This window comes from Talpa europaea (genome assembly GCF_964194135.1).
Source record: "Talpa europaea genome assembly, chromosome: 4".
Classification (NCBI taxonomy): domain Eukaryota; kingdom Metazoa; phylum Chordata; class Mammalia; order Eulipotyphla; family Talpidae; genus Talpa; species Talpa europaea.
This window is the reverse complement of record NC_140070.1, coordinates 15,485,579-15,511,873: the sequence shown is the minus strand read 5'-3', so window position 1 is coordinate 15,511,873 and position 26,295 is coordinate 15,485,579. Positions and strand designations below refer to the sequence as shown.

The 26,295-nt window shown below is 33.0% G+C and overlaps 1 protein-coding gene across 1 annotated transcript in view; it reads right to left on the bottom strand.

Annotated features, from left to right (window-relative positions):
- Window positions 1–240: 240 nt before the first annotated feature.
- LOC311169905 (putative ATP-dependent RNA helicase DDX60) overlaps window positions 241–26,295 on the bottom strand; it is a gene marked incomplete at both ends in the record, with an annotated part of 100,731 nt that continues 74,676 nt past the window's right edge. The window contains 19 exon segments of the mRNA XM_084232150.1: window positions 241–358; window positions 459–521; window positions 2,880–3,031; window positions 4,289–4,431; window positions 7,520–7,667; window positions 8,633–8,754; window positions 11,882–12,026; window positions 12,172–12,276; window positions 12,964–13,164; window positions 14,181–14,285; window positions 15,336–15,488; window positions 18,326–18,470; window positions 19,088–19,246; window positions 20,415–20,542; window positions 22,024–22,149; window positions 22,948–23,052; window positions 23,152–23,261; window positions 23,768–23,907; window positions 24,742–24,857. Coding sequence (XP_084088276.1) covers window positions 241–358; window positions 459–521; window positions 2,880–3,031; window positions 4,289–4,431; window positions 7,520–7,667; window positions 8,633–8,754; window positions 11,882–12,026; window positions 12,172–12,276; window positions 12,964–13,164; window positions 14,181–14,285; window positions 15,336–15,488; window positions 18,326–18,470; window positions 19,088–19,246; window positions 20,415–20,542; window positions 22,024–22,149; window positions 22,948–23,052; window positions 23,152–23,261; window positions 23,768–23,907; window positions 24,742–24,857 — 2,484 coding nt within the window.

The window sequence follows — 26,295 nt, the reverse complement described above, 5'->3', positions numbered from 1 at the left end:
CAAGTCAAGTTTACAGGTAGTTTTTCCAGATGGATCCATAGGGGAAGCCAGTACAGCTAATCATTTATGACAAGGAATAAGAATTTGGAGGGTATCTGAGCATTGTGATAGATCAACAAGGAGGTCATCTTCAAGACATAAGAAGGGGTGGTCGTATCGAGTCATTTCCTAAAACACACACAAAAAAAGTGGGTGATTTCTTGAATTTAGTTTTCTAGGACCATAGTACTTAGGTAAACTTTAATATTTTCTGAATCTTCTTTTTTTCCAAAGTTTTGCTTTGAATGCTTCACTTAGTTGTTTAAATGCCAACACAACATTATCATTTTCATCATCACATAATTCACTTAGTGAAATGCTGTAAAAGATTAAGTTTTTAAATTATTATCAGTTTAATTTGTGCTTAATAATTTTATACTGGTTACATGATCTTTAAATGCAGGAAATATTTACTATACCTGATGGACTGAATAACAAGTGTAAAGTCTCTGATAAAATTAAAGGCATCTCCCATATTGAGCCTAGAAAAAAAGAAAACAAACTAATATTTAAAAGAATACATTCAGTTTTAGTGGGCTCCTACTCTACAGTAAAGCAAATAATAAATTATCATCACTGAATTGTTGGCCTTTCTGGGACAAAATTAAAATAGATATGGAAAGACTATAGTGAAGTGTTCATGTTCTTTGCAGTCAATATTTCACTATTTTTAGTTTAGTGAACATCACAAGAAAAAAAAAGATACACCAATATTACTTATGAATATATTAAAAATTCCACCACAAAATACTAACAAACTGACTCCAACAGCACATTTAAGAGACTATAAATTATGCCCCAGTGGGAATTATACTGGAATTCACAAATGATTCAAACTTCATGAGAATCAACCAATGTAATACAACACATTGATAGATGGAAGGGGAAAAAAGCCACACGATCACTTCAGTTAATGCAGAATAAACTAATAGAGAATTCAGAAATAAACCCATACATCTATGGCCAAATGATTTTTGACAACATGTCAAGACCACCTAATGGGGAAATAATTCAACAAATGTTGAGATAATTGCAAATGAATGAAACTGGATTCTATATCTCACCCTTTACAGAACTCTATTTAAAATGAATCAATGACCTAGACACAAGAATTAAAACTGTATCACTCTTGGGTACAAACAGGGATAAATCTTCATAATCTTTAATTTGGAAATGGTTTCTTGGATATAATACCCAAAGCATAAGCAACAGCAACAACTAATAGGCCAGACTTCATCAAAAGTAAAGACTATTGTGCATCAAAAAAACATTATATAAAGAAATTGAAATGATAATGTACAGGAGAAAATATTTGTAATTCATATATATGATAAAGGCCTACTATCCAAAATATATAAAGAATCCCCACAACTCTACAACAAAGAAAACAACACAATTTACAAAAGGTCAGTGTTACAGACACAGGTCCATGCAATGAGAGATACCATGTTCCCCCACCCCCTTTACAAGCAGCCACCTTGTACTAGCTGTTGGGACTGATGGCCAGAGTTGAGCAGGTTAATGAAAGGCAGGTGGTTAATGAAAGGCAGGTAGTTAATGAAAGGCAGGGCCAGGTTAATGAAAGGCAGGTGGACTGGGAGAAGAAAAAGAGCTTATGCTTTTGCAGCCCCACTTGCAACCTGGTACTACTGGGAAGGAGACATATGGTGAAGAAACATGTAGAGACAATTCTAAGAGACATGTGGGTGAGAGAAACATGGGGAAGCTGACAATGGCAGCTGTTCTCTTGTCCCAGCTTTCTGGGACCTGCTTCAGAACCTCTTCCCTATGGCTCCCCACCAGAAGGTGGCTTAGACTTATGGCAAACTTTTTGGACCTTAATGAACCTGGTTGAGGTCAATACTGTTTGACTAGGCATTTACCCATGAGGGAAGGAATGAGAGAATGAGTAGTTTGGGGCATTTTATTGGGAAATTCTTGATAGGAACTTTTTTCTTCTCTCTCTCTCTCAGCACACTAATGCTATTAAATATCTATCACATTAACAATCTGCTTCCTTTGTCCTATGCAGTAGATGGCAGAACCCCCTTTAGAGTGTGCATGTTGGGGCCCCTGGGTACCCCTTGTTTGTGTGCTAACAAAAGGATTTGAATAGATATTTCTACAGAGAATGTACACCTTCTTTTTAAAACATAAAAAGATATGGACATTACCGGTGCTTAAGGAAATGCACATCAAAACCATAATAAGTTAGGATGACTTCACATGCAATAGAATGACAATAGTAATAATGATAATAACAATAATAAAGGAAAATAAATTTGGTGTGTTTGTAGAGAAATTTGAATCCTTGAATATTTCTGCTGGTAATATAAAGTGGCTCAATTTTTATAGAAAATATTGCAGTAATTTCTCAAAATCTTAAACACAGAGTCACTATACAAGCTAGGAATTCTACTCATAGGTATACACATAAAAAGAAATGAAAACAGGTATTCAAACAAATACATGTACACACATGGTCATATTTGACCTATTTACAATTATTCACAACAGCCAAATGAACCCAATGTTCAGTGAGTTACTGTTTAAATAGGTACAGACTTGGGGTTAATGAAAATGTTCAGTAATTATGTAGTGGTGGTGGTTGTACAATGTCACTAAGTTGTTCACTTTAAAATGGTTACTTTATCTTATATGATCTTGGCCACAATAATAATTTTTAAAACATTTTAAATAATTGCAAAATTTATGTTAATTTTCTTAAATTATTGCATCTCAAAAATATTCTAATAACTTATAATGCCACAGCATAATAAACACTCTTTACACAAACACACATACATCCATAAAGAATGTTAAAATAGAAAAGGTAATACCAATTATCCAAATGCAGCATTGACAAGGAACCATGTTTGTAGAAGTTCAATACATAACCATTCAATAGGCATTTTCTTCCAATTCCATCTTGTTTATTCAAGCATAGGAAAGGAATATTTTTTACATTCATGTTTATTGTTCGTAACATGGCCTGAGGATATGCAGAAGTTTTGGATTGTTAGCATTTTTCTTTGGACATATGCCTCACTCTATTATAAAATTTGATTATTATTGTTTATTGCATTTAGCTAACTAAAACTATAACCCAATATATTTTAATTAAATATTATCAAATGTACAGTGTATTAAGGCTCTCTAAACTTTAATATATATAACCAAAAAAATGAGTAAAAATAATCAACACTAAAAATATTTATACTATTTTAGAAATCACAGAAATGATGCTAATAATTTATTCAAAGTTTGAAGTTGCCTAGTTACATCTATAACCTCAGAACTCTATTATAAATATTCTTCAAATCCAATTTCCCTGAAGAGGTATTCTTGATTTTATAACCTTGAATTATTAACAACTACAGTAATAGTGCTTATTTTTCCCATTTCCATATACATTTATTCTTTTCTGAAACTGCCTTTCAGAATATAATTATCTCATTTTAACTATGATTTAGACACAGTCATTAGAATTTACTTCCTATTAACATGCTATGTATAAACTGTCTGGGGTCAGATTCATTATTCCCAATCACGTAGTGCAATAAATGAAATGATTCAAGTGTTAGTTTTATAAATTAAAATACTTGATATTTATTTTGTTGTTTATTTTTATTTAAGTAGCATTGCATTTCAACATTATATAAATTTCAGGTATGTGTCTTTATAAATCAATATCTGTATATACTACATTAATTTCACCACTGAAATTCTAGTTCCATCCATCCCTATACATTTTCCCCTTGTATCCTACCACACATCACTTTTTTAGATGTAGGGATCAGAAAAATGATGACAAACAAATACAAATTGCCCTCAATTGGCTAATAGCAGAGTTTCTCAAAAATTACTGCACCTTCTGAACTTAACATTTTTGAGAGGACTCCCAAGATGAGGCATTTCCAGCAGGTGATATTGATGTTACTGAACTTTGGTTTACACTTTGAATAGCAAGGACTTATGGTGATGTATAGTAAAAAGAAATAATTCATACATGCTGATTAAATCAAAGTACCACCCTTTTGTATTATCTAATCCAATTTTTTGTTTTAAATTTATTCAAGTAGTTTTTTAAAAGATTTCTTTTCTACTATAGTGAGAAGTATACCTCTACTGTGGAGTAAGATTAAGATGGCTTTGTTTTGCAAAGCACTTAGTATTATAATCATGTAAAATTGATTTCTCTTAAGTGAATAGACATGAGAAAGAAAGTTTCATACCAAAATCCACTTACATCACTTAGCACATTAAAATCAAATAAATCTTGATCAGTTATGTTGGACAGGCAAGCAAATGGGGAGACAGCAGTTCTGCTTTCAGTCCCAGGCATCAAATGAAAGACCAGTTCAGAATCTTCATACTCTTTACCCGGAAAGTCTAATAAGAAATGAATTAGAAAATAAAAAACAAAAATCAAAACCATTATTAAACATGAATTACTTAAAACAAATCAGGCTTATTAATATCATTTTACTTAACAAAGTTTAAGAAGGGAAATATTTAAGATGGAAAATTTTAGAATTGTATTGCAAGATCATTGCTGAAAGGGTTTTCTTCCCAAACTAGTCTCATTCTGGACACTGTTAGTAATACCACCATAAGCAGCCATCAACTGATCCTATTGGCAACTCCAGATCTATCCACTTAGCAATTAGATAAACACCATTTACAGTGTGAAGACGGCTTCGTTAAACACCAATTGTTTTGCGATCTCAGGTCAAATGACAAAGCCATCTACCTGATCTTTACAATGTGTTTTATTATCAAGATGATATTGAGCTACAAAAACTGCAATGTTTCTCATAACTGATAAAGTTGACATAATTGCTCACTTTCTGGGAACTCTACTATTCTTATTCCAATAAAAGGGACAAAAAAATCTCCTAGTACAATCACTTGGAGGCAAAAGTGTCAGAAATATTTCTAGCACTGTGGAGCTCATTCAAGTCTCCTGAGTGGTGAGTTTGGAGAAGGACAAGGGATATGTGTTACACAATAGTTCTATTGTAACAGGGTGGTCCCCAGGAAAGGGGGAGGTTCCAGGTTCCCTGCCCCACCCAAGGGAGGGTAGAGCTGAGCAGGGAGAGAAGAAGCTGCAGAAGAGACTGAGGAAGGAAGGAGGATAAAGCCAGGAGACCTGGAGGAGGCGCATGGAGCCTAGAGTGAAGAAACTGCACTTGTATTTTGGTTGTGGACTGGGTGACACAGACGTGGGTGAGACCCATTGGGAGGTGACAATGGCAGCTTTTATCTTGATGTTGATTTTGCTCTTTTCGTTCCGGGCTTGTCTAGTTGTTTCTGACTCTTTTCTGTGGGTCCCCACTGGAAGATGCTTTAGACTTGTGGCAGGCTTTGGGGCCTTGTTCTGGGCCGATCCCATATGGATGGACTTTTACCCACGAGGGGACGGGTAACTCTGGGTGCTTCATTTAGAAACTAGACTCTTTGCGTTTCCTGTATTGTTTCCTAATTTTATTAAAGTTCCTTCCCATTAAAGTCTCATGTGTTTTGTGTTGATGTGGTGGATGGCAGAACCCATTCAGAACAGGCAGGTTTGCGGGGTCTGGGCTGCCCCTCTCCCTGTCCTATAACACTATCATCTCCCCCTGCCTCCCTAAATTCCTTCCTTTATACTTGTTTTCTTTTTTCTCTTCAGTAACACTCTTATTAATGGCTCATTTCTATTTGACTGAATCACTTCATCTTCTATTGGTCTTTCTGCCTCCTTATCATATTTTTTCCTCTTTACTTCTCTGCTTTCTCTGTAATGCTGTCTGGTTTTCTTTCTACCATTGTCCCTGTAAATCACCCTCTTCCTTTATGTCTTTCTCAGTCCTTCTGTCTCTGTTTCTATTTCTCTACTTTTTCTCTATTTCTCTTTCTGTCTATCTTTTCCTGTCTTCTATATTTGTGTCTCATCTGTTTGTCTCTATACTACATAACATACTGAAAGATTTCCAGTATTAGAATCTGGGTATCTTTGGGGAAGCCATTATTCTGCTCACCATAAAAATGATCCTAAAGAAATATAAAGAGAGATAATTATACTGCTCCAAGTCTCAAAGTAGGCAATCCTGGAAACATTTAAGTTCTTTTCCATGAAGTAAACTCATTACTAACTAATTTCTCATTCCAGGACTGAATAGACTGACCATTTTCTCTTTGTCTTCCATAAGCCTCCCACATTCCAAAATGTATAAAAAAAATACATAAATATACCAAAGCATTCCTCTTACTCCATGTTTTCTCCTTGCTTCTAATAGAAGTAAAAGAAAACAGAATTCTGTTCCCATTTTCCTCTTAGCATCCCTTCTCTCCATCTTTCCATTTTGGTGCACTGAGTATATTATCTACTTCCAATGTCTTACATTTTATCTGGCATAATTACTGAAATTTCCTTTATTTTCATTTTAATTTCATTCATCCTTTCTTCAAAGACATGAGCTATTTCTTAACTTCTTGTTGTAATGGATAGTATTCAAAGAAGTACAACATACTGATGACCCTTAATACATTTGTTAACATTTCTTTTATTTCCAAAGTTATTCAAATTTGAAAACGTAATTAGCTATGAGTGTCAATATCTACTAAGACAAGAAGCATCAATAGAAAAGGGACTATGGCTAGGACTTCCAGTATTATATGGACACAGAAACATCAATTCCAAAGAGCACTTGCACCCCTATGTTTATAGCAGCACTGTTTACAATAGCTAAGCTTTGGAAACAACCCAAATGCCCAAAAATAGATGACTGGATCAAGAAGATGTGGTACATATATACCATGGAATATTACTCAGCATTCAAAAAAGATAAACACATGCAATTTGCAGCAACATGGATGGCGCTGGTAGGGATCATGCTCAGCGAAATAAGCCAAAAAGAAAAAGAAAAATACCGGATGGTCTCACTCATAGCAGGAATCTAGAAAACTTAAATAAGGGACCAGGAAAATGAATATAAGAAAGTGAAAATCAAAATCAACAAAAAACTATGAACCAGAGACACTTTTTGGGGGGTGGGGGGCGGGAGGGGAAGGATTGGGGTCAGAATGGGGTGTTTGCAATTCTATGGGGGAATATAAAAATAAAATTTAATATTAAAAAAAATAAAAAATAAAATGATTATATGGATGTTAATAAAAAAATAAAATAAATAAAAATAAAATAAAAAATAAAAGAGAAGGGACTATGATAGAAAGGTCTGCTAGCTCATAATGACACTAGAAAATATAAAAATATTTTAAACATTTAGTGTCAAATCAAGTCTATGGTGGTTTATCTAATTCAAAGTTTTCAGTATAAAATTTCCAAAGTATAGATCTGAACAATTATGATAGTTTCCTGTATTTCCTTTTTTTGAAGTACTTTTGCCCTTATTTTCTAAAGTTATTTTTACCTCAAAACATTTACATTTATTTGCTTTAATTAGCTTCACATTTTGTTCATGCACAGTCACAATCTTACCAATTTCTGAGAGTGGTAGTTGGCATTCTTTTCTCATGTCAGCCAACTTAGAAATTGTTAAGAGAAAGGAAACAAAATTATTCTGAATTCTGTTGTTGTATTCCTCTACCACTTCAGCAAAGTTCTTGGGAAGAGCATTTAGAATTACCTAGGAACAATGAAAGAAATGAATGAAATTATTCAAAAAGCAGCCAATTACAAAATCTGTGAGACATAGAGACAAATTTTTAAAGTCTGGAAGAAAACATATTTCTAAGAATAAATTCTATTATCTACAGCAAAGTACAAATACAAAATCTAAAGTTACCATCAAGGGAAATAGGTTGTAAAGAAAATGTGTTTTGCTCAACTATGTTATCTAATGTTTAAAATCAGCATTATAGCTGGAGCATTTGTTCCCATCATAGAATATTACTTTAAAAGATAAATTTTAGTGGCTGCATAATATTATCACATAGAGATATGCTAAAATGCATCTCATAAGTAGCATCCAATCTTCAATCATAAATAATTTTGCTATTATGGGTTGAATTGCATCCCTCAAGTATAAACCCCAGCACCTCAGAATGTAACCTTATTAGGAAATCAGGAGGTTGCCAGTAAGCCACCGGTAGATAGGGAAGAGTTGTGGAACAGATTGTCCCTCACAGTCTTCAGAGGGAGAAAAATTTGGAACTTTTGACCTGTAGAATTATGACAGCAAATTTATTTTTAATGTAAATTTTTTACATATTTTACACCATTTTTATTTGTATTTTTCACTTAAATTTCAAAAGGTTGAAATATTACATTAAAGATTATTTTAAAGTATATATCTGTATATTACAGCCCTATCAACAAAACTGTTAAGTTCAATTTTTGCCAAATTAAGCCAGTGAAATGATAGTATCTTGTTAATTTTTATTATCTTTATTCATGAGATTATTTCACATTTTATTTTCTTTGTAACTTCAACATGTATGAAAGCTATATATTTTATGAGATGTATTTTGCATTTGAAAACTTACTATACTCTCATTAGTTATAATAATTTTTATGTTGATTCTTTTTGATTTTTTCAGTAGTAAGTTGTTTCACCTGTAAATAGCAATAATTAAAATAGTTTTTTCTTACCACTGAATGAGAAAAGTTATTTTCAAAATTTTTTACACAGGGTGGTAAATACTTTCTTCCAAAAAGATTGGCTAATACTACCACTAAAGTTTCCATCACATCTTCGGAAAATGACTTGCAGCCTGTTTAAAATAATGAATTTAATTTGTACACCGAAAATTATAAAACATTCACAAGAGAAAGTTAGTTATGCTTGTTTCACATTCTTAAGAAAAACAATAAATCAAAATCAACAGGCAACTATAAACCAGAGACATTCTACAGGGAGGGGAGTAGAGAGTAGGATCAAAACGGGTGGGAAGAGCATAAGGGACCATAGTGATAGTTCACAGGTGAATGGGCGGCAGGCATGTCACATGGACTAACCAAGATGAAAATGCATACATTGTACAAAAATGGAAAACATATATAAAATAATAAAAAGAAAAACAATAGAGATATCAGCTGAACTTACCATCTCTTCTTTAGTAGGTGAGTGCTGAGAGACTTTGGAATAAACAAAAATCAGATACCCACCAAAAAATAAAATAAAATAAAAGTTCAGTGGAAAGGTAAAAAAATAATAATAAAATAATGAATTTAATATTTCAAAACCTTAGAGCATACAATTCATCATTTCAGAAATATACTGAGCCAGTTCTTAACAGCTAAACTTAACACATTTGAAAATCTTACTTTCCAAGACATCCCCTGCTCATGGATTGCAAGAATTAACATTATTAAAATGGCCATCCTACCAAAAGTAATATACAGATTCAACGCTATTCCAATAAAAATCTCAATGACATTCTTCAAAGAAATAGAACAAATACTGATGAAATTCATATGGAACCACAAAAAAACACGAATAGCCAAAGCCCTACTGATGAAAACAAAAGAGAAAGGAGATATCCCACTCCCAAACTTCAAGCTGTACTACAATAATAAATAAAAACAGTTAGGTAGTAGAACAAAAAACAGACACACAGACCAATGGAACCGAATAGAGAGCCCAGAAATAAAACCACACTTATATGGACAACTGATCTTTGACAAAGGAGCAAAGACTATGCAATGGAACACAGACAGTTTGTTCAATAAATGTTGCTGGGAAAACTGGACCACCACATGCAAAAAAATGAAACTAGACCACTACCTTTCACCGTGCACAAAAATCAACTCAAAATGGATAAAAAAAAAACTAGACATAAGACCTGAAACCATAAAATACATAGAAGAAAATATAGGTAAAACACTACAAGACATACATCACAATAACATCTTTAAAGACTCATCACCCAAAGCAAAGATAGTCAGGAAAAGATAAACACCTGGGATTACATCAAACTGAAAAGCTTCTGTACAGCAAAAGAGACATTAACCAAAACAGAGCGACACCCCACTGATTGGGAGGAAATCTTTGCACTCCATTCAACTGATACGGGACTGATCACAAAGATATACAAAGAACTCACACCACTCAACAAAAACAAAATAAACAATCTAGTCAAGAAATGGGCAGAAGAACTCAAAAGACATTTCTCCAAAGAGGAAATGCAAATGGCCAACAGGCATAGGAAAAAATGTTCAACATCCCTTATCATCAGGGAAATGCAAATTAAAACCACACTGAGATACCACCTTACACCAGTGAGAATGGCACATATCAAAAAAAACAAGCAACAGCAAATGTTGGCAAGGATGTGGTGAAAAAGAAATTCTCCTGCACTGCTGTGGGAGTGCAAACTGGTCCAATCACTATGGAAAGCTGTCTGGAAGTTCCTCAGCCTACTAAAAATGGAGCTACCATACGACCTGGCAACTCCACTACTAGGGATCTACCCAAAGGACACAAAAACATTGATTCAAAAGAACACCTTTACACCTATGTTTACTGCAGCACTATTTACAATAGGTAAAACCTGGAAAAGGAAACAACCCAAATGCCCAAAAATAGATTACTGAATCAAGGAGATGTGGTATATACACACACCATGGAATATTATTCAGCAATCAAAAAAGATAAGCTCATATCATGGGCAGCAACATGGATGGAACTAGAAGGAATTATGCTCAGTGTAATAAGCCAGAAGGAAAAAGAAAAATATTGGATGGTTTCACTTATAGCAGGAATATAAGGGAACCAAACAAGACTTCACTGTAACAAAATAATAACAGTACAAAACACAACAAAGCAAAAAACAGACAATGATAAATCGGAGACATCCTGCAGGGGAGGAGGAGGGAGAGGATCAGAGGGACGGAGGGAGGAGCACAGGGGACTGAGGTGATGGTGCACGGGTGCATTGGGGAAGGAAACTCTATGGGGACTACACCTGAGGGGTTGGGGGGGGAAGCAAATATTATTTAAAAATGAGCAATGATGTAAAAAAAATTTAAATTAATATTAAAAAAGAAAATGTTACTTTCCAGTTGTTTGAAATTTTAATAAATTACAATATTGCTTTATAATAATGCATACAATGTACCCTCTGCTGGCACTGATGATTGGTGTCCTAGTATCTACTCTATTTTTATATGGTTCCTTTTTTTTTAATTTAACTTATTTATTTATGGTGTCCACTCTTAGCTGTAGGAATCTGGGGAAAAATGAACAGCCATTTGCCCTTCAGTTTTGGAATAGCCTTTGGGATCCCATCATTAGTTTCAAAGATTCCCCTTTGTTTCTCCATCCCACTCCATTTCTTCACCCCTGTTTAAAATCTACTAGAGAGTGAAAGCATTATGGTACTTTCCAAATTCCTTGTGCACAGTTCTTTCTCTTTAGCATGTATTACAGTCCAAAAGAGCTCACTCCTGCTCTGGCTGACTTGCCTTTGCTTCTGATATTTTCTTGTAATACTTTAATAATCATAGTCAGCAGACCAAAAAGAAAATGACACATCTCATGTGAGAATTTGAAATGGGTCATAACTGCCTCATACTTTTGGAAGAATGCAGAACACGTATAGATTTCAAGTTAAAAAAAATCAATTTGATATACTTCACAGTTCTCTACGAATACACAATGAATATATGAGTACTATTTCTATAAATATATTTATTTATACAAAATTATAAGAAAAATGTTTAAAATACAATAAGAGAAAAAGCAAAGTGAATGAAGTTCTAGGGAATGTGTGTGGGTATATGTAAATCATGTGTGGCCTGTGTGTGTGTGTGTGTGTATGCACATGCATACTCATATGTGCGTAATGGTTGGCCAAACAATCTAACAAGCAGAAGTTTGGGAAAGGAATATTTGCTTACCATGTATGTAGGTTGGAACACATAACTTGTGAAATAAACCTTTTAAAAGCAAGCTTACAAAAACAAAATTTGCAGGCTCATGGTAGTGCAAATGAGACACAAGTCCAGAATATCCAATGGGAATACATTCTTGATTCAGGTAACCCTATAAATGAGTTGTGACATGTTAACCTCAGTCTTTGTATCACAGAAATATCAAACAAATAAGTCATTAATAAAGGAGTTCTGTATACTACAATTAAATAATTGTAATAACACCTTCATTTTGTGAAAATAGGGTTAAATCTTACCTCTGTGACTAAGAAGTGCAAAGAATATACAAAATAAAATTTTATCACTCTATTGATCCTTGGTTGCTTGAAGGATATCAATGAATGCTGAAGAACTGATAATGCCTATATACACATAGGTCAAAATATCAAGTCAGACATTAAGAAATTGAGCAGTGTGTCTTCCAAATGTAATATATAAAAAGACAATCAAACATTTCTATTATAGATCATAGCAAAATATATGTATTTATGTACTACATATGAGATATATATATAGTGAATGATACGTTTGCATTTTAATTAGGCATTGCATTTTCTTTTGTTATCTATTTTAACTACATTATACTAGCTATCTTTTATTTTTTAATTATATGTGTGTAATAGAAAATGTTAAGGAAAATTTGGAGGGTGACAGTAATAAACACAACTCTATGCATGAGATGAAAAGCAAACATAAGGTATAAAATTATAGAACCAAGAATTACAAACATTTTAGTCTCTTGTGCATTCCTCAACCATTAATTATTTCTTTGAAATTCTTTGACATATATACAGAAAAAAAGTTTCCTTCTAAATTATGTAGAATCCAGGAATAATAATAACATGGAAATCATGGGCTTACTTTTCTATGTTTCAAAGCATGAAAGTTAAAATTATATTTTTGTTTTGAATAAGGATACCATAAAATAGAATTAAACATTACAATGAATTCATTTAGAGCACATTATTTTATTCCCTTCAATTTATGTAACATTATAAAATTGAGCTCAAATGATTTTATTTATTAATTCAAATACCATGAAAGTTTACCTTTGCTTTGGCATCCTCTCTGTCATCTGCTTTAGCAACAAGTAGCATAAGTCTGAGAATCAAAGACAATCTTAAAGGAAATTGACCCTTCAGTTTGGGCACATTAGATTTTAAGAGTCTTTCTATCTTAGGTAATGGAATACCATAGAAGAAGACACTGCCTATAAGATCTTCTCCACGTCTTCCTGCGCGGCCAGACATCTAAAGAGATGATCACATAACTTTTAAATAATTTCAAATCTTATCCTTATAAATAATGTCTAACTTATTTTGTCATGTAGAACATTAAACTTTCAAAGACTCCAAAAGAGTTCTTTGTTTCTTATATATTAAATTTCACAAAGTGGTGGAATATGGGTGCTTTGGTAGTGGGTGCACTATAGAAACAACACCTGAAGGTGGGGATCCTTTATTTCCAAAATACAAACAATGACATCAATCAATGTTGCCTCAACAACAAAAAAATTAAAAATGAAACAAAATCTCAAAGATAAGGGGAACTTAAAAAAATTAACAAACTTTAAAATTATATTTTATTTTAATTATACACTATCAAAATGTGTTTGCTTTTTCAGTAATGCTTACATATAAAGACGATGACTTTCAAGCAGGAGCAATTTCTGTCTTATTTACTACTATGTTTCCAGAAATTAACCTGAATGAACTAAGAACATTGTAGATACTCTATAATTTATAATTGTTGGCTCCTTTTGGGTATTAAAAAGTTGTTGCTACTTCTTCACATTACTTTCCCTTCAAACTCAGTATATTTACCAAAGCAGGGCTAGCCTCAAGAAAATTAATTTATTTAATCAATACATGTACTTAAATATAATCATACTCAAAGATCTCATATGGGGCCTCCCTGGTGGCGCAAGGTGTTAAGACCTAACCACAGCCACTGCAGCATGAGTTTGATCCCCAGCCAGGGAGCTACTCACAATGGCACAGCAGACCTTTCCTGGCTCACCCACTGGTCCCCTCAGCAGTGTACATCGGTCAATCACCACTCTGTCTCTGGTGAATCCTCTCACCCCTCCCCCACCTCTGGCCTGTACCCCAGTTCTTGTATGCCTAAATAAAAAAGAGAGATCTCATGTATTTAGAACCCATGTTTACTGTGACCAAATGATTCAGAATAAACATGGTTGACCATATTTTGATATGATCCAGATCCCACATATATAAATATAACAAAAAGTATGTAATATAAATACCTGTCGAAAGTTTAAGGCATCCAAAAAAACAGAATCTTCTGTAAAAACAACAGATTTACATGGCATATTAATTCCCAAAGCAAGAGATGAGGTAGCTGTTACCACCTATGTTAAAGGGTTAAAAAAAAATAAGGAAAACAAACAACTTAGACTACATAAAACACTAAATGCTAAGTAGATTAGACCGCCCCAAATCACTTTTCTTAAATAAAAGTATCATGCAAAGGCAATGTCACTAAAAATAGAAACTTAACCTTTCTTTGGAATAAGTATCTCATAGAAATTTACATACACTTGGATGTTTTCCCCTAATATTACAGTTAGCATTTTTAAATTAGAAGATGATGTGAAATCAAAGTCATTTGCTAAGCATTGGATTTTTTGTGTGTAAGTAAAAACAATAAGTTAAAATGCATTCTTTTTACATTAAATTTTTTTGGAAGTAAAATTTACATTAAATTTTTCTTTTTACATAAAAATTTCTAAGGACAGAAAACAAAGTGATAAAAATCATTAGAAGAGCAGAAACAAGCTTACATCAAACATTAACCTAAATGGATATGGAAGCTGAGGTATATATAAAAATGAAGCATTACCCAGCTATGAGAAAGAAAAGAACACTGAATTTGTGACATGGATGGATCTAAAAAGCATTATGCTAAATGAGATAAATCAGACCAAAAGATGAAATTTGTGTGCTATCACTCACATGTGAAAATTTTAAAAGTTGAACTATTGAAAACATAGAATAGAATGTGATATCTGGCACTTGATCCCAAGTGAACAAGCAGAAATGCTGATACATATTTTTAAATTTAAAAAATCAACAATAGAAGAATGTTTAAATAAACTACATGTGTATGTACTATGATATATTTCCAAACAATTTATTTCACGATATTTAATACTATACTAATGACAGACTATTAAGCAAATTAGACAAGTTCCCAAATTATATGTAATGTACTGTATATGTTTTAGATTACCTATGCAAAAATGTGCTTAAAAGAACAGAGTAAGATATGCTAAAACGATAGCAGAGCAACCCTCTAAGTGGAGTGATTATAAGGGAAGGCAGATAGAGTGTCTTCCCTACTCAGTCCAAAGAAATAAAGGGTTGTGCTTTTAGGACAGTTATCCTCAAATGTGACCAACCTTGACATGTCTCAATCTAAAAAGCAACTCTACAACTTGTCTTTCTCTGTATTCCATTGAGCCATGATGAAATCCAATGCCCCTCCTTAACAGACCGTACAGCTTATAGCCTTGTCTCGTTCCATTCAGTCTGCGTAGGATCTTCATTAAAGTCTGAAATAGCCAAAGAGTTTTCAATATCATATTAAAGAAGTTACCCTTTAACTTACCAAAGATATCATTTGATTGCTTAGAAATTATTTCAGAGTCACACTTCTAAAAATAAGTAGTTCTATTTTAGACCAGGTGTTTTAGAACAATCCCATAGAACCTGGCAGTCATGTTTGGTATTTGATACAGGTAAATGTGATCTACCCCATACAGGGTGATCCCTTTTTCATCCATTTCCTCATCAAGATCATATGCCCCATTTTCTGCCCCCCACGCCATTGAGTATGAAAGCCTCTACTTGCTCCCAAAGTGTTAATCACTGGTCATAGTTCTGAAGTACTAGGGTCTCCAGAACAGCCTCAGCAATGAGGATACACTGAAGGGGATGGATAAGTATTCTAAGAAACAGGGAATTGAGTAAAGGAATGGAGTACTCTGAGGCTAGTACCCAACCCATTTTGCCAAAGTTCTCAGTTTAGTCTGATTTTCTACCACCACATTTTGTTCTAATTTTTGCTGTTGATTTAAACTTAACTTACTGGTAAGTAAGTTCTATTATCACCTTGCTCTCCCTCTGTGTCTTCCTGTCTGTCTTTCTGTTTTTTATCTTTGATCTCCCTTCTACCTTCTATCTCCCCTCTCTCTACTTCTCCTTCTTTCCTTCTTTCCTTTCTTCTTTCTTGTTCTCCTCTTCTTTCTCTCCTTCTCTTTGAAAGTTCCTGGTCTATGTCTATACAATTTCTTTGTCTCTCTCTTGTCAGTCACTATTATTGATCCTCTGTCTTTTTTCTTACTCTTTTCATTTTGTCTCCTTTTTTTCTCACTCTGCCTCTCTTGTTCTCTCCTGTATCTTAAGGAGGGAAACAAGCATAAACAAGTAATACCAAGAATCTCTGAATAGGACATGAATCATGAAGTCAACCCAAAAGCATTTTATGAACACTCACTGCTCAGGATGCCTATCCATGTTCTAGAATTATTTTTTGAATGAGATGTGGTGTAAGAAAGAAGTATAAGACAAAAATGACTTCACGGTTTCCAGGTTGAAGAGCTAGGTAAATGGTGGATATAGAATAAAAAAGAGTTTTCAGAAGACAGACACATCTGATTTTGACTTTTTGAGACTTTGAGACTTTTGTAGCAAGCTGCTTTGTAAGCCTATTGTTCAGAAGAGAGTTTACATTCAATTTTTATATTTTTATCCATAAAAAGGAATAGTTAACTGATAAGGGACTGATCACAAAGATATACAAAGAACTCACATGGCTCAAAAAAAATACAATTCAGTCAAGAAATGGGCAGAAAAAAGACATTTCTCCAAACAGGAAATGCAAATGGCCAACAGGCATAATCAGGAAAATGCAAATCAAAACCACACTGAGATACCACCTTACACCAGTAAGAATGACACATATTAAAAAAACTAGCAACAACAAATGTTGGCGATGATGAGGTGAAAAAGGAACTCTCCTACATTGCTGGCGGGAGTGCAAACTAGTCCAACCACTGTGGAACGCTGTGTGGAGATTCCTCAACCTGCCAAAAATGAAGCTACCATATGACCCGGCAATTCCACTACTAGGGATCTACCCAAAGGACACAAAAACATTGATTCAAAAAAACAGCTGCACACCTATGTTTACTGCAGCACTGTTTACAATAGGTAAAACCTGGAAACAACACAAATGCCCAAAAACAGATGACTGGATCAAGAAAATGTGGTATATATACACAATGGAATATTATTCAGCAATCAAAAAAGATAAACTCATACCATTCGCAGCAATGTGGATGGAGCTAGCAGGAATTATGCTCAGTGAAATAAGGCAGAAGGAAAAAGAAAAATATCGGATGGTTTCACTAATAACAGGAATATAGGGGAACCAAATAAGACATCGGTGTAAAAAGATAATAATAACAGTACGAAACACAACAAAGCAAAAACAGATAATTGCTGCAGGGGAGGAGGAGGGAGAGGGATCAGAGGAAGAGAGGGAGAAGCACAGGGGACTGTGGCGAGGGTGCACAGGTGCCTTGGGGAAGGAAATTCTATGGGGACTCAACCTGAGGGGGTGGGGGGAAAGAAAATATTGTTTAAAAATAATAAATAAATAAATAAATAAATAAAGAGGAATAGTTAACTTCAAATAATGGAGGCAATCTCACAAAGCAAAGTAAACTGCAGAAAACCGAAGAAAACTGCAGATGTTAGAGTTGTAACTTAGCATGAATATGCAAGCTATTTTAATAGTTGTACCACCTGACAAAAGCTATCTTAACTTCTCCAGCCTCCAACTTTAGTACCATATATTGAGATGAATTCACATTAAATGTTTATGCATCTTATACATTGAATATTACTATAGACACACACATTTTTACAGGTTGAATTGTGTCTGTCCTAAAGTTCATATGTCAAAGTCCTAACCCCAATTCCTCAAAATATGACTTCACAGAGATAAGCTCATTAGAGAGGTAAATACATCAAATTACCTGGACCATTACAATGGAGTCATTAAAATGGACCCTAATCTGTTGTGACTGGTGTTCTTATAAGAAGACATCTGGACATAGATCTATACAGAGAGAAGACAATGTTGAAGATACAGAGAGAAGATGGCCATCTACAAGCCAAAAAGAGAGACGTGAACAGGTCCCTCCCTCACAGCCCTCAGAAATAACCAGACCCACCAACACCTTGATCTTGGACTTCTCTACTACAAAACTGTAAGAAAAAACATTTCTGCTGTTTAAGCCACTCAGTCTATGGTATTTTATTAGAGCATCTCTAATAATCTATACACATGTTCAAATGAATATGTTTATTTTTTTCATCTTACCTGGTAATCCACAACTGAACGATCAGCATAAGTACAGTCTGCAGGAGCCTCACAAAGCTTATTAAGGTTTTTTTTCATTTCCTTTATTTCAGCTGACCATAAAATCAATCTTTGAATTCTAGCACATGAACCTGAGTTTATAAAACTGAATAATCAGGAAAAAATCAGTGAATATATTGATTATAACATGTTCCTTTATTTTTTTTTGTTTGAGGTTATGTCTATAAATGCCAGGTAAGAAGAATGCCAGATAATTCAAAGCCAAACACAATTGTCCTATTAAAAGATATTCATGAAGTAGAGGCATTTCTTCACATAATTCTATGTTTTACATTTAGATAATAAAAGTACAAAAATGTTAAAATGGTATTTCTTGAGTATTAAAAGATAAATGTATTAGTTAACCCCTCTTGCCTAAGGAGATATTTGATATTTTAGTAGCTATCCTTCAAAAATAGGTATAAAATTCATACACTCTAAACGAATTTGCAATTTCTAAAACACAAATTTACAATTTGTGCTTCTAAGGAAAAGGAAGGAAAGAATCTAATAGAAGAAAATTATTTTAAAACACTGTGTAATTATAAAAATACTCAATATGTTCTCCTTTATGATCCCCCAATAGAGTAATATAATCAACTTATAATCACAACAAGAGAAAGTTACATCAACACATTCTGAAAACAACTTTGAATTATAAAATTAACCAATTAGTCACGTTTTATTAAATGTCTAATTCCACAATTCAAGAAGAAAACTTACGCAGCAAAGTTTCTCCTTTGAACCCTTCTTGCTTTCCACAGTTTCTTGATCAAAATTTTCTTCTCCTTTTCAGAATTTGAATCATTATGGGTATTTTGTTTACTTTTCAAATTATCACGCAGTCGAAAAGCTGATATTTCTACTGTGTGAATGTTGAATCTAGATTTTTTTTAAAAATGTGAGGGTTTTGAAAGTTGCATGTTCATGTCACTCTAGATTTGTTTGCATTAATAATCAGAATTCATGGCAAGAACATTTATTTAGGTAATATTCTCTGTAGAGACATTTTGACCCTTTGGAGTCCCAATTCAGTTTGTATGAGTAAAAGAAAGAATCAAAAATTTTCTATACAGGGTCAATTTTTTATTATAAATAGAAAAAAGAAAATGGTTAATTAGGTTAAGTCGCTTTACTGGATCAAAACTGCTCTTTTTTCCATTTTAAAACACCCTATATTAAGATTTATGAATATTTGTTAAGAACAACTATTGGGGTTTTTTGTTTGTTTGTTTCTATAATGCCAGTTAGTTATTTCACCTATGAAAAGCAGTTTGAGTGAAGAATTTTATTTTGTGGGGATTTCTATGAATATTTTGTACTTCATCATTCTTGACTCAACCTTTTATCTTTGCTCAAAATTTTTCCTATTACCACACAAAAAAATGAAAATTCCTTTTGTTAGCATTTGAAGGAGTTCACAATTTGGCCTGGAATTACAGGTTTGACTATGAAATTTGTATATTTATGTAAGACTTATAAGAGGATGGGTGTATATATACATATACAAATGAAGTTGCATAATCTCAAAGGATACCTATTCTCTCTCCCATATACATATGATATATATGAAGATATACACAATATATATGACAGAGATAGAAAAGAGTTGAAATATATATATCATGTAAGTTTTTCCTCATAATCTGTGTTTGTTTTGGAGAAGGTCCTCCCTCTCTAGTATGACTACACTTTGGGACCAAGTTACTTGGTGAAATTGTCTTTGAACAGCCCGGCCCAACACAGGTTTATTCTTTTACTCTTGTCTGACTTTGACGTTATATGTAACTTTTCTAATAACTAATGGACCAGAGAATTCTATGGTACTAAATAATGCAATAAGATTTTGAGGTATAATTTAATAATGGAGATTTTCGTTCTCATATTAATCCCAAACTGGTATAATAATTTGACTTAATATGAGTAAAAATTCCCCAAAAATCTACTAACATGAATCATATACTATATATCCGTCTTCAATTATTTGTTTCAGAAGACCTCAAATTAATATAACATTAAGTATAATGTTATCTACAGAAATCAGACTTACGCAAAAAATATTGCAGGCAGCTTATCCATTTCTTTAAGTTTTTCCACAAAGAATGGAAACTTTCTTTGCTTTTCACTTTCTGCACAGTCAAAAGTTTGAGGCTTCAGGTACTTCAGTAACTCATTCAACTGAGTAAAATCATAGATAAAACGTAGATCATAAAATATTTATAATTATCAATAAAAATTGGTAATAAAATCAGTTAACATTTGAGGTTGAAAATCAAATTTGTAAGATTGGGTTTTTATGGAGGAAGCTGAGAATTAATCCAAATCATGCACTAATCTCAGAAAACTCAAGTGATATATTTCAAGTGATAAACAGTGTTGTAAGTCTATATTCTATAGCATGGTGTTTATTGAAGGGGATGGATATTGTCACAAAATGTTGATTATTACCAGGGTTTCTATGGGGTACAATATTCATAACTTCCACAAAACTCTACCAATACAAACCAGAGATTATACAATCATTAAAATTTATCACCCAAATCAACACTGAGAGAGCAACTATCAAGGAGGGTATTAATCATTAAATTAAAAAAACAGTTGCAAACCAGAATGCCCAGGAAAAAAAAAACAGAAAATATGAACAAATAGAATCATTTGAAAGCAGAATTTAGCTAAATTCCCAAGTGCTTAGGAGCCTAGCCCTAAGATAGAGAACAAATCGTCTGTTGATCCAGAAGATCTACTGATGCTGGTCTTAAGCCAAGTATAGTTCAGTATAACCTCAAGGAGAAATGAGACACAAGTGCTTAAGTTATCCAAACTGTGTGTGCCATGTTCTTTTTGCTTCTGCTTACATTCTGTGATTTATATAATTTATCGATTTATATAATAATTGACTACATTATCAAAATTCAAATAAGCTCAACACGATTTTTTTCCATTTCCTCTACTCCATCTGCTGACTCAGCCTAAAGAAGCCCCTCCCAGAGTCATCTGCAGCTGTTGTGAGGTGGAGGTTGGGCCACTCTACAAGAACCTGGTGATTCAACATTTTGCCTATGATATGACTCCCCAACAGGCCTCAATGACTCTAGCTTCAGTAGAGGAGGCAGAATGTTAAAGAAAATTGTGGTGAAGTTTGTTTGGCCTTTAAAAAGTGGCTTGTTTTTTCTGGTGATACTATTGTCCAATATTTTGAGAAATAATATTAATTAAAATTTCTCCTATCTAGTTTGTTGGCAACAAGAGAAACTAAGCATTCACCTATCCAAATAAGTGAATGCATAAATGGTTATGCCTGGAGAAATATTAAGGAAAAAAAAACAACAAAATAACCCAGTGGTGTCAGAAATTGGAGAACTTTTACCCTCTATGAAAAGAAATAACCTAACTTAAGCTTTATTATATCAAATGTAATTCAAAAAATAACATGGTACCAGCATGTGTGGGTTGTCCAAGCTACAGCTTAAGTAATAACCCTTTGCATTTTTTCACATCTAGCTAACAAAATTCAGAGTAGAACCTCAGTGTATGCTTAGAAGATATCCATCTTCAAATCCTCAAAAGTTTTATGGGTGATTCTCCTATTTGTAACTGAAGAAGTCAAATTCATTCAATATTTGTTTTATATTTAAATGAATCTAAATGGCTTTAATTACCTTGCGTGGGCCCTGCTCAATCCAACAAATCATTTCCTTTTTAAGTTCCTCTTCGTATTTCTTGACATCAGATTTCTTGATGACTAATTTATTTTTGAAGCAGCTGAATTCTTCAGGTTCTAATTCCTTGAAAATGAGGAACCCCAAACCAAGAAAAATAAAGTCATCATCCTTTCTAATGTTTTCATATACGTCACTATGAAGTAAATCCCTCAAGTGGTCAATACCCATTTAAATTCAATTACAAAGTTAACTGCATATAAGATGGTGATTTTGTTCTCTATGTAATGGTTGTGTAGTGTAATGTAATGGTTGTGTAGTGTTGTGTAGTGTTTTGCTTCCATTAGAAACCACAATACACAATTTTTTAAAGATTGCAATTGGTTTTAGAGATAAAAAAATTTTCTAAAATGTTTATTTTAAAAAATACTTTTTTCTTACCATTGAAATGCACTATTCTAAGCACTTTATAAATAATAATTCAGTTAACCTTCATACCAACTTTGCAAGTAGAGCTTATATTTTCTGGGGGGGCGGGAAAGTAGATATAGAAAATTTAATATGACCAAAACTGTAACACTGTGACAATACTTTATAATCTTAATAATCAAATATATTGCCATTAGCTATACCAAAATAAATGTGGTTCATCAATTTGCTCATTACTGATGGACTTTCATAGCCAAAGAATTAGAGCTATCATAGTGTATACATATATATATATATATATATATAGCTATCATAGTGTATACATATATATACATATATATACACACACACATATATATAGTGTACATATATATAGCTATCATAGTGTATACATATATATATCATAGTGTATACATATATATAAAAAATGGTCATGCATTATATAATGCACACACATTATATAATGCACATACACACACACACACACACACAAACCTGCATTCTTGGCCATTCTGGCCAAATGTGTACCATTGTGTCATAAAGCAGTATGCTTTCCCGAGGGGAAAATTCAAGGTCTAAAGGGATTCCATACTTCTTAATCTAAAAACTATAAAATAAAAAATTACTAATTTTGTATCTCATATGCAGATTATTAACCATATAGATAATTAATCATTTTCCAAAATGGTTAATACTCACATGATTGACATTAAGTGCAGCACATGGGTGATAATGATCAATGATAAATTCATTATCCTTTAGGGAACACACATACTTTTCAACATCATTGTATCGCTCTTTGTACCATACTATAAATACAGAATTGAAATGATCAATAAGATCTGTTTATTTTCAAAACAAGGATGGAATCTGACTTTACAATTGTGAGCAGACATAGGGAGAGTTATGAAGGAATACACTGTCAATCAAACCCAGGAAATAGTGCTGTGCACTGGGAAAAAAACCTTGATAAATGTACTTATACTATGTTATGCACTGTGCTTTACTTTTTCTCTTGCTCATAGTCTTCAACTATAATCTATCACTTTTTTAATGTAATAAATTGATATTATTTCAAAACAAAATTTTTGGAAAATCTGGATCTTCAAGTTTAATAGATACACTATTTACTATCTGTGTGGACTTTAGTTTACTCTCCTAAGGCCAAGTTTCTTGCTTTATTTTCATTTAAGTAAAAATAAAATTGATTTCAGAGTTAGTGTAAGGAACAATTTTTATTAACATATCAAATACTTTAACATGTTACAAGCATGCACAGAACTCAAGAATTCTGAGCTCCCTTTCTCATGTTAAACTAGTCTAACTCTGTACGATGCTTTGTCTGTTCTTTTCTTTGCTTGTTTCTTTGAACTTTTTGAGACATTTTGTGATGGACCAGAGTTTTCCATTGTGCTCTCAACATGTTGCCAGTAGCTTTTAACTAACACCAACCACCTAGTTATAAAAAAGGAGAAAAGTTTTAAATTGTCTCAGAAAAAATAGTATATCATTTATTTTCTTAGAAAAATCATGGACTTAAAAAAATAAAAATTTTCTCTAAATTTTGAACATTAAAACTATATTTATATTCACATAGTTTAATCAGTTCTTACTGCTATATAATCATCAAGAACTGATACTTTGACGTTCCTCATGAAATGCACGATCAAACATGGCAGTCATATCCACTTTTGCTATGTGTGTTAACCCATTTTGAAAACATTTATTAGTATTTTGCATAGGAAAGGTATGTGTGTAGTATATTGGGAGAAGAGTTCTAAACTGCCTATTAAAATTCTTTGAGAGGGCCTCCCGGGTTGAGCACTGGGTTGCGAAGCTGCCCGCAGCCTCTGCAGTGCTGGTTCAATCCCCAGCTGCCAGGCGACAGTCCCAAATGGCGCGCAGACCTCTCCTGCCGCCCGCTGCTCCCCTCAGCAGTGTATTTCGTCAGTCTGCCTGTTCTGTTCCTCACTCTGGCTCTGGCGAATCCTCTCACCCTCCCGCACTTTTGACTGTACCCAGTGATTGTATAAATAAATAAATAAATCCTTTTTTAAAAAATAAATAAATAAATAATGAAATTCTTTGAGAATCTAAATACTAAAACAGGAAATGTAAGTCATTCTCACATAAAATTATTGAGGGGCCAGGTAACTGTAAATTATGCCTAGTCAAAAAGCATGAGAAGAAATGCTTTGTAGTTTTAGATATTGCCTTAAATAATTCATGAGTGGATAAAATTTCCCATCCATTAGTGGAGACAATAGTAGATATAAAACTCAGACTTACTCAGTAAGATGTTTAGGATTACTGATAGTAGCAGAAAGTGCCAGAAAGGGACACCGAATCATAACTAGAAGATGTTCCCAAACTTCTGCTCCAATTTCTCCTCCAAGACAGTGAACCTGGCAAGATGGTTATATAGACTCACTATAAAACCAGTTAAATTTTTTCCCAAAAGGTTATAGATTGTGTAACCAGAACTAACTATTCCCTTCTCTCCCACATTCAGTAAAGTTTATTTACCCACTGACAAAGTTGGTCAGGGTCCAACATGACTGACAAGAATTAAAGTAGATTTGAGGCATCAACCATAAAACATTTAGAGATGACTTGCTTTACCATGTAGTACAACAGGCTGAATATTAAAAAAGATTACCACCTGTCCACCTTGATCATCTTATTTTCAAATGTATCTATTTTGCCTACTTTGAGCTTCTGTTTCAAATGCATCTGAATTACTTATGTCCTTTGAACTTTCATGTAAATTTCAGAATCAGGCAAGAAAACACTCACAAACACACACATCATGAAAGTTCAGGGAAAAAAATCTGAAGTTTCTTTTATTATAATTGTACTGAATATATAGGAAAATTTGAGGGCCTAATATGTATCCCCAAATGGTCTACAGGTTTAGGGCAATCATAATCATAATATCCCTTGATTCAAAAACTTAAACTATTCCTCTATGTATCTCTATTTTATTTCAGGTAAAAGAGGTCAACCATATAATGATGGATGGAAACTAGAATAATGTAGTATATATAGACGTCTATATACAATTCTGTATACCAGAAAGAAGCCTATATAACACTAGAAAACATTACTTCATTAAAATAAATAACAAATTTTCTTTTTAAATATAGCTTAGTAAAGTTTAAAATTTATTTATAAATGTCCCATCATCTTTCAAAGATTTAGTACCAATAATTTATTTTACACTATCTTAATGCAATATAAAATCCTTATTTATTTCATATTCACATGTTGCTGATATAAAATATTTATTAATTTGAATTTTAAAGGCTGAAAGACATAAGGATATGTCATTGACCTAAATGTAGCTATGACTGAAGTACCAAAAAAGATAGTAAAAAAGAAAGCATACTTAGAAATAAGGTATAATTGTTATAAAGTACATGATATACCGCTTATAGATAACAAATGGGCCAAAAAACAAATGATAATGGAAATTAAAAGATATTTTTAAGCTGTATCATTAAAGAATGAAATGTTTCAAGTGTGGCTAAAGAAGTATTTTAAGATTAATGTATAATATTCATATATTAGAAAAGAACTGAAAGTTAATGATTAAATTACATTATCTTCCTAAATTTACAGCCTACCTATTTTGTTTGTTTTAGTCTGTTTTCTTTGCATATTTGTATATTGCTTTTTTAATTCCTTGCTAGTTGTAGTCATCATCTTTATTAAAATACCTAAGCTATGTATTTTATATACATAAAAATATGTTGTCAAGTAAAAGTAATGTAAGATTTATTTTATTCCAGGTAAAAGGGGTCAACCATATGATGATGGATGGAAACTAGAATAATGTAGTAT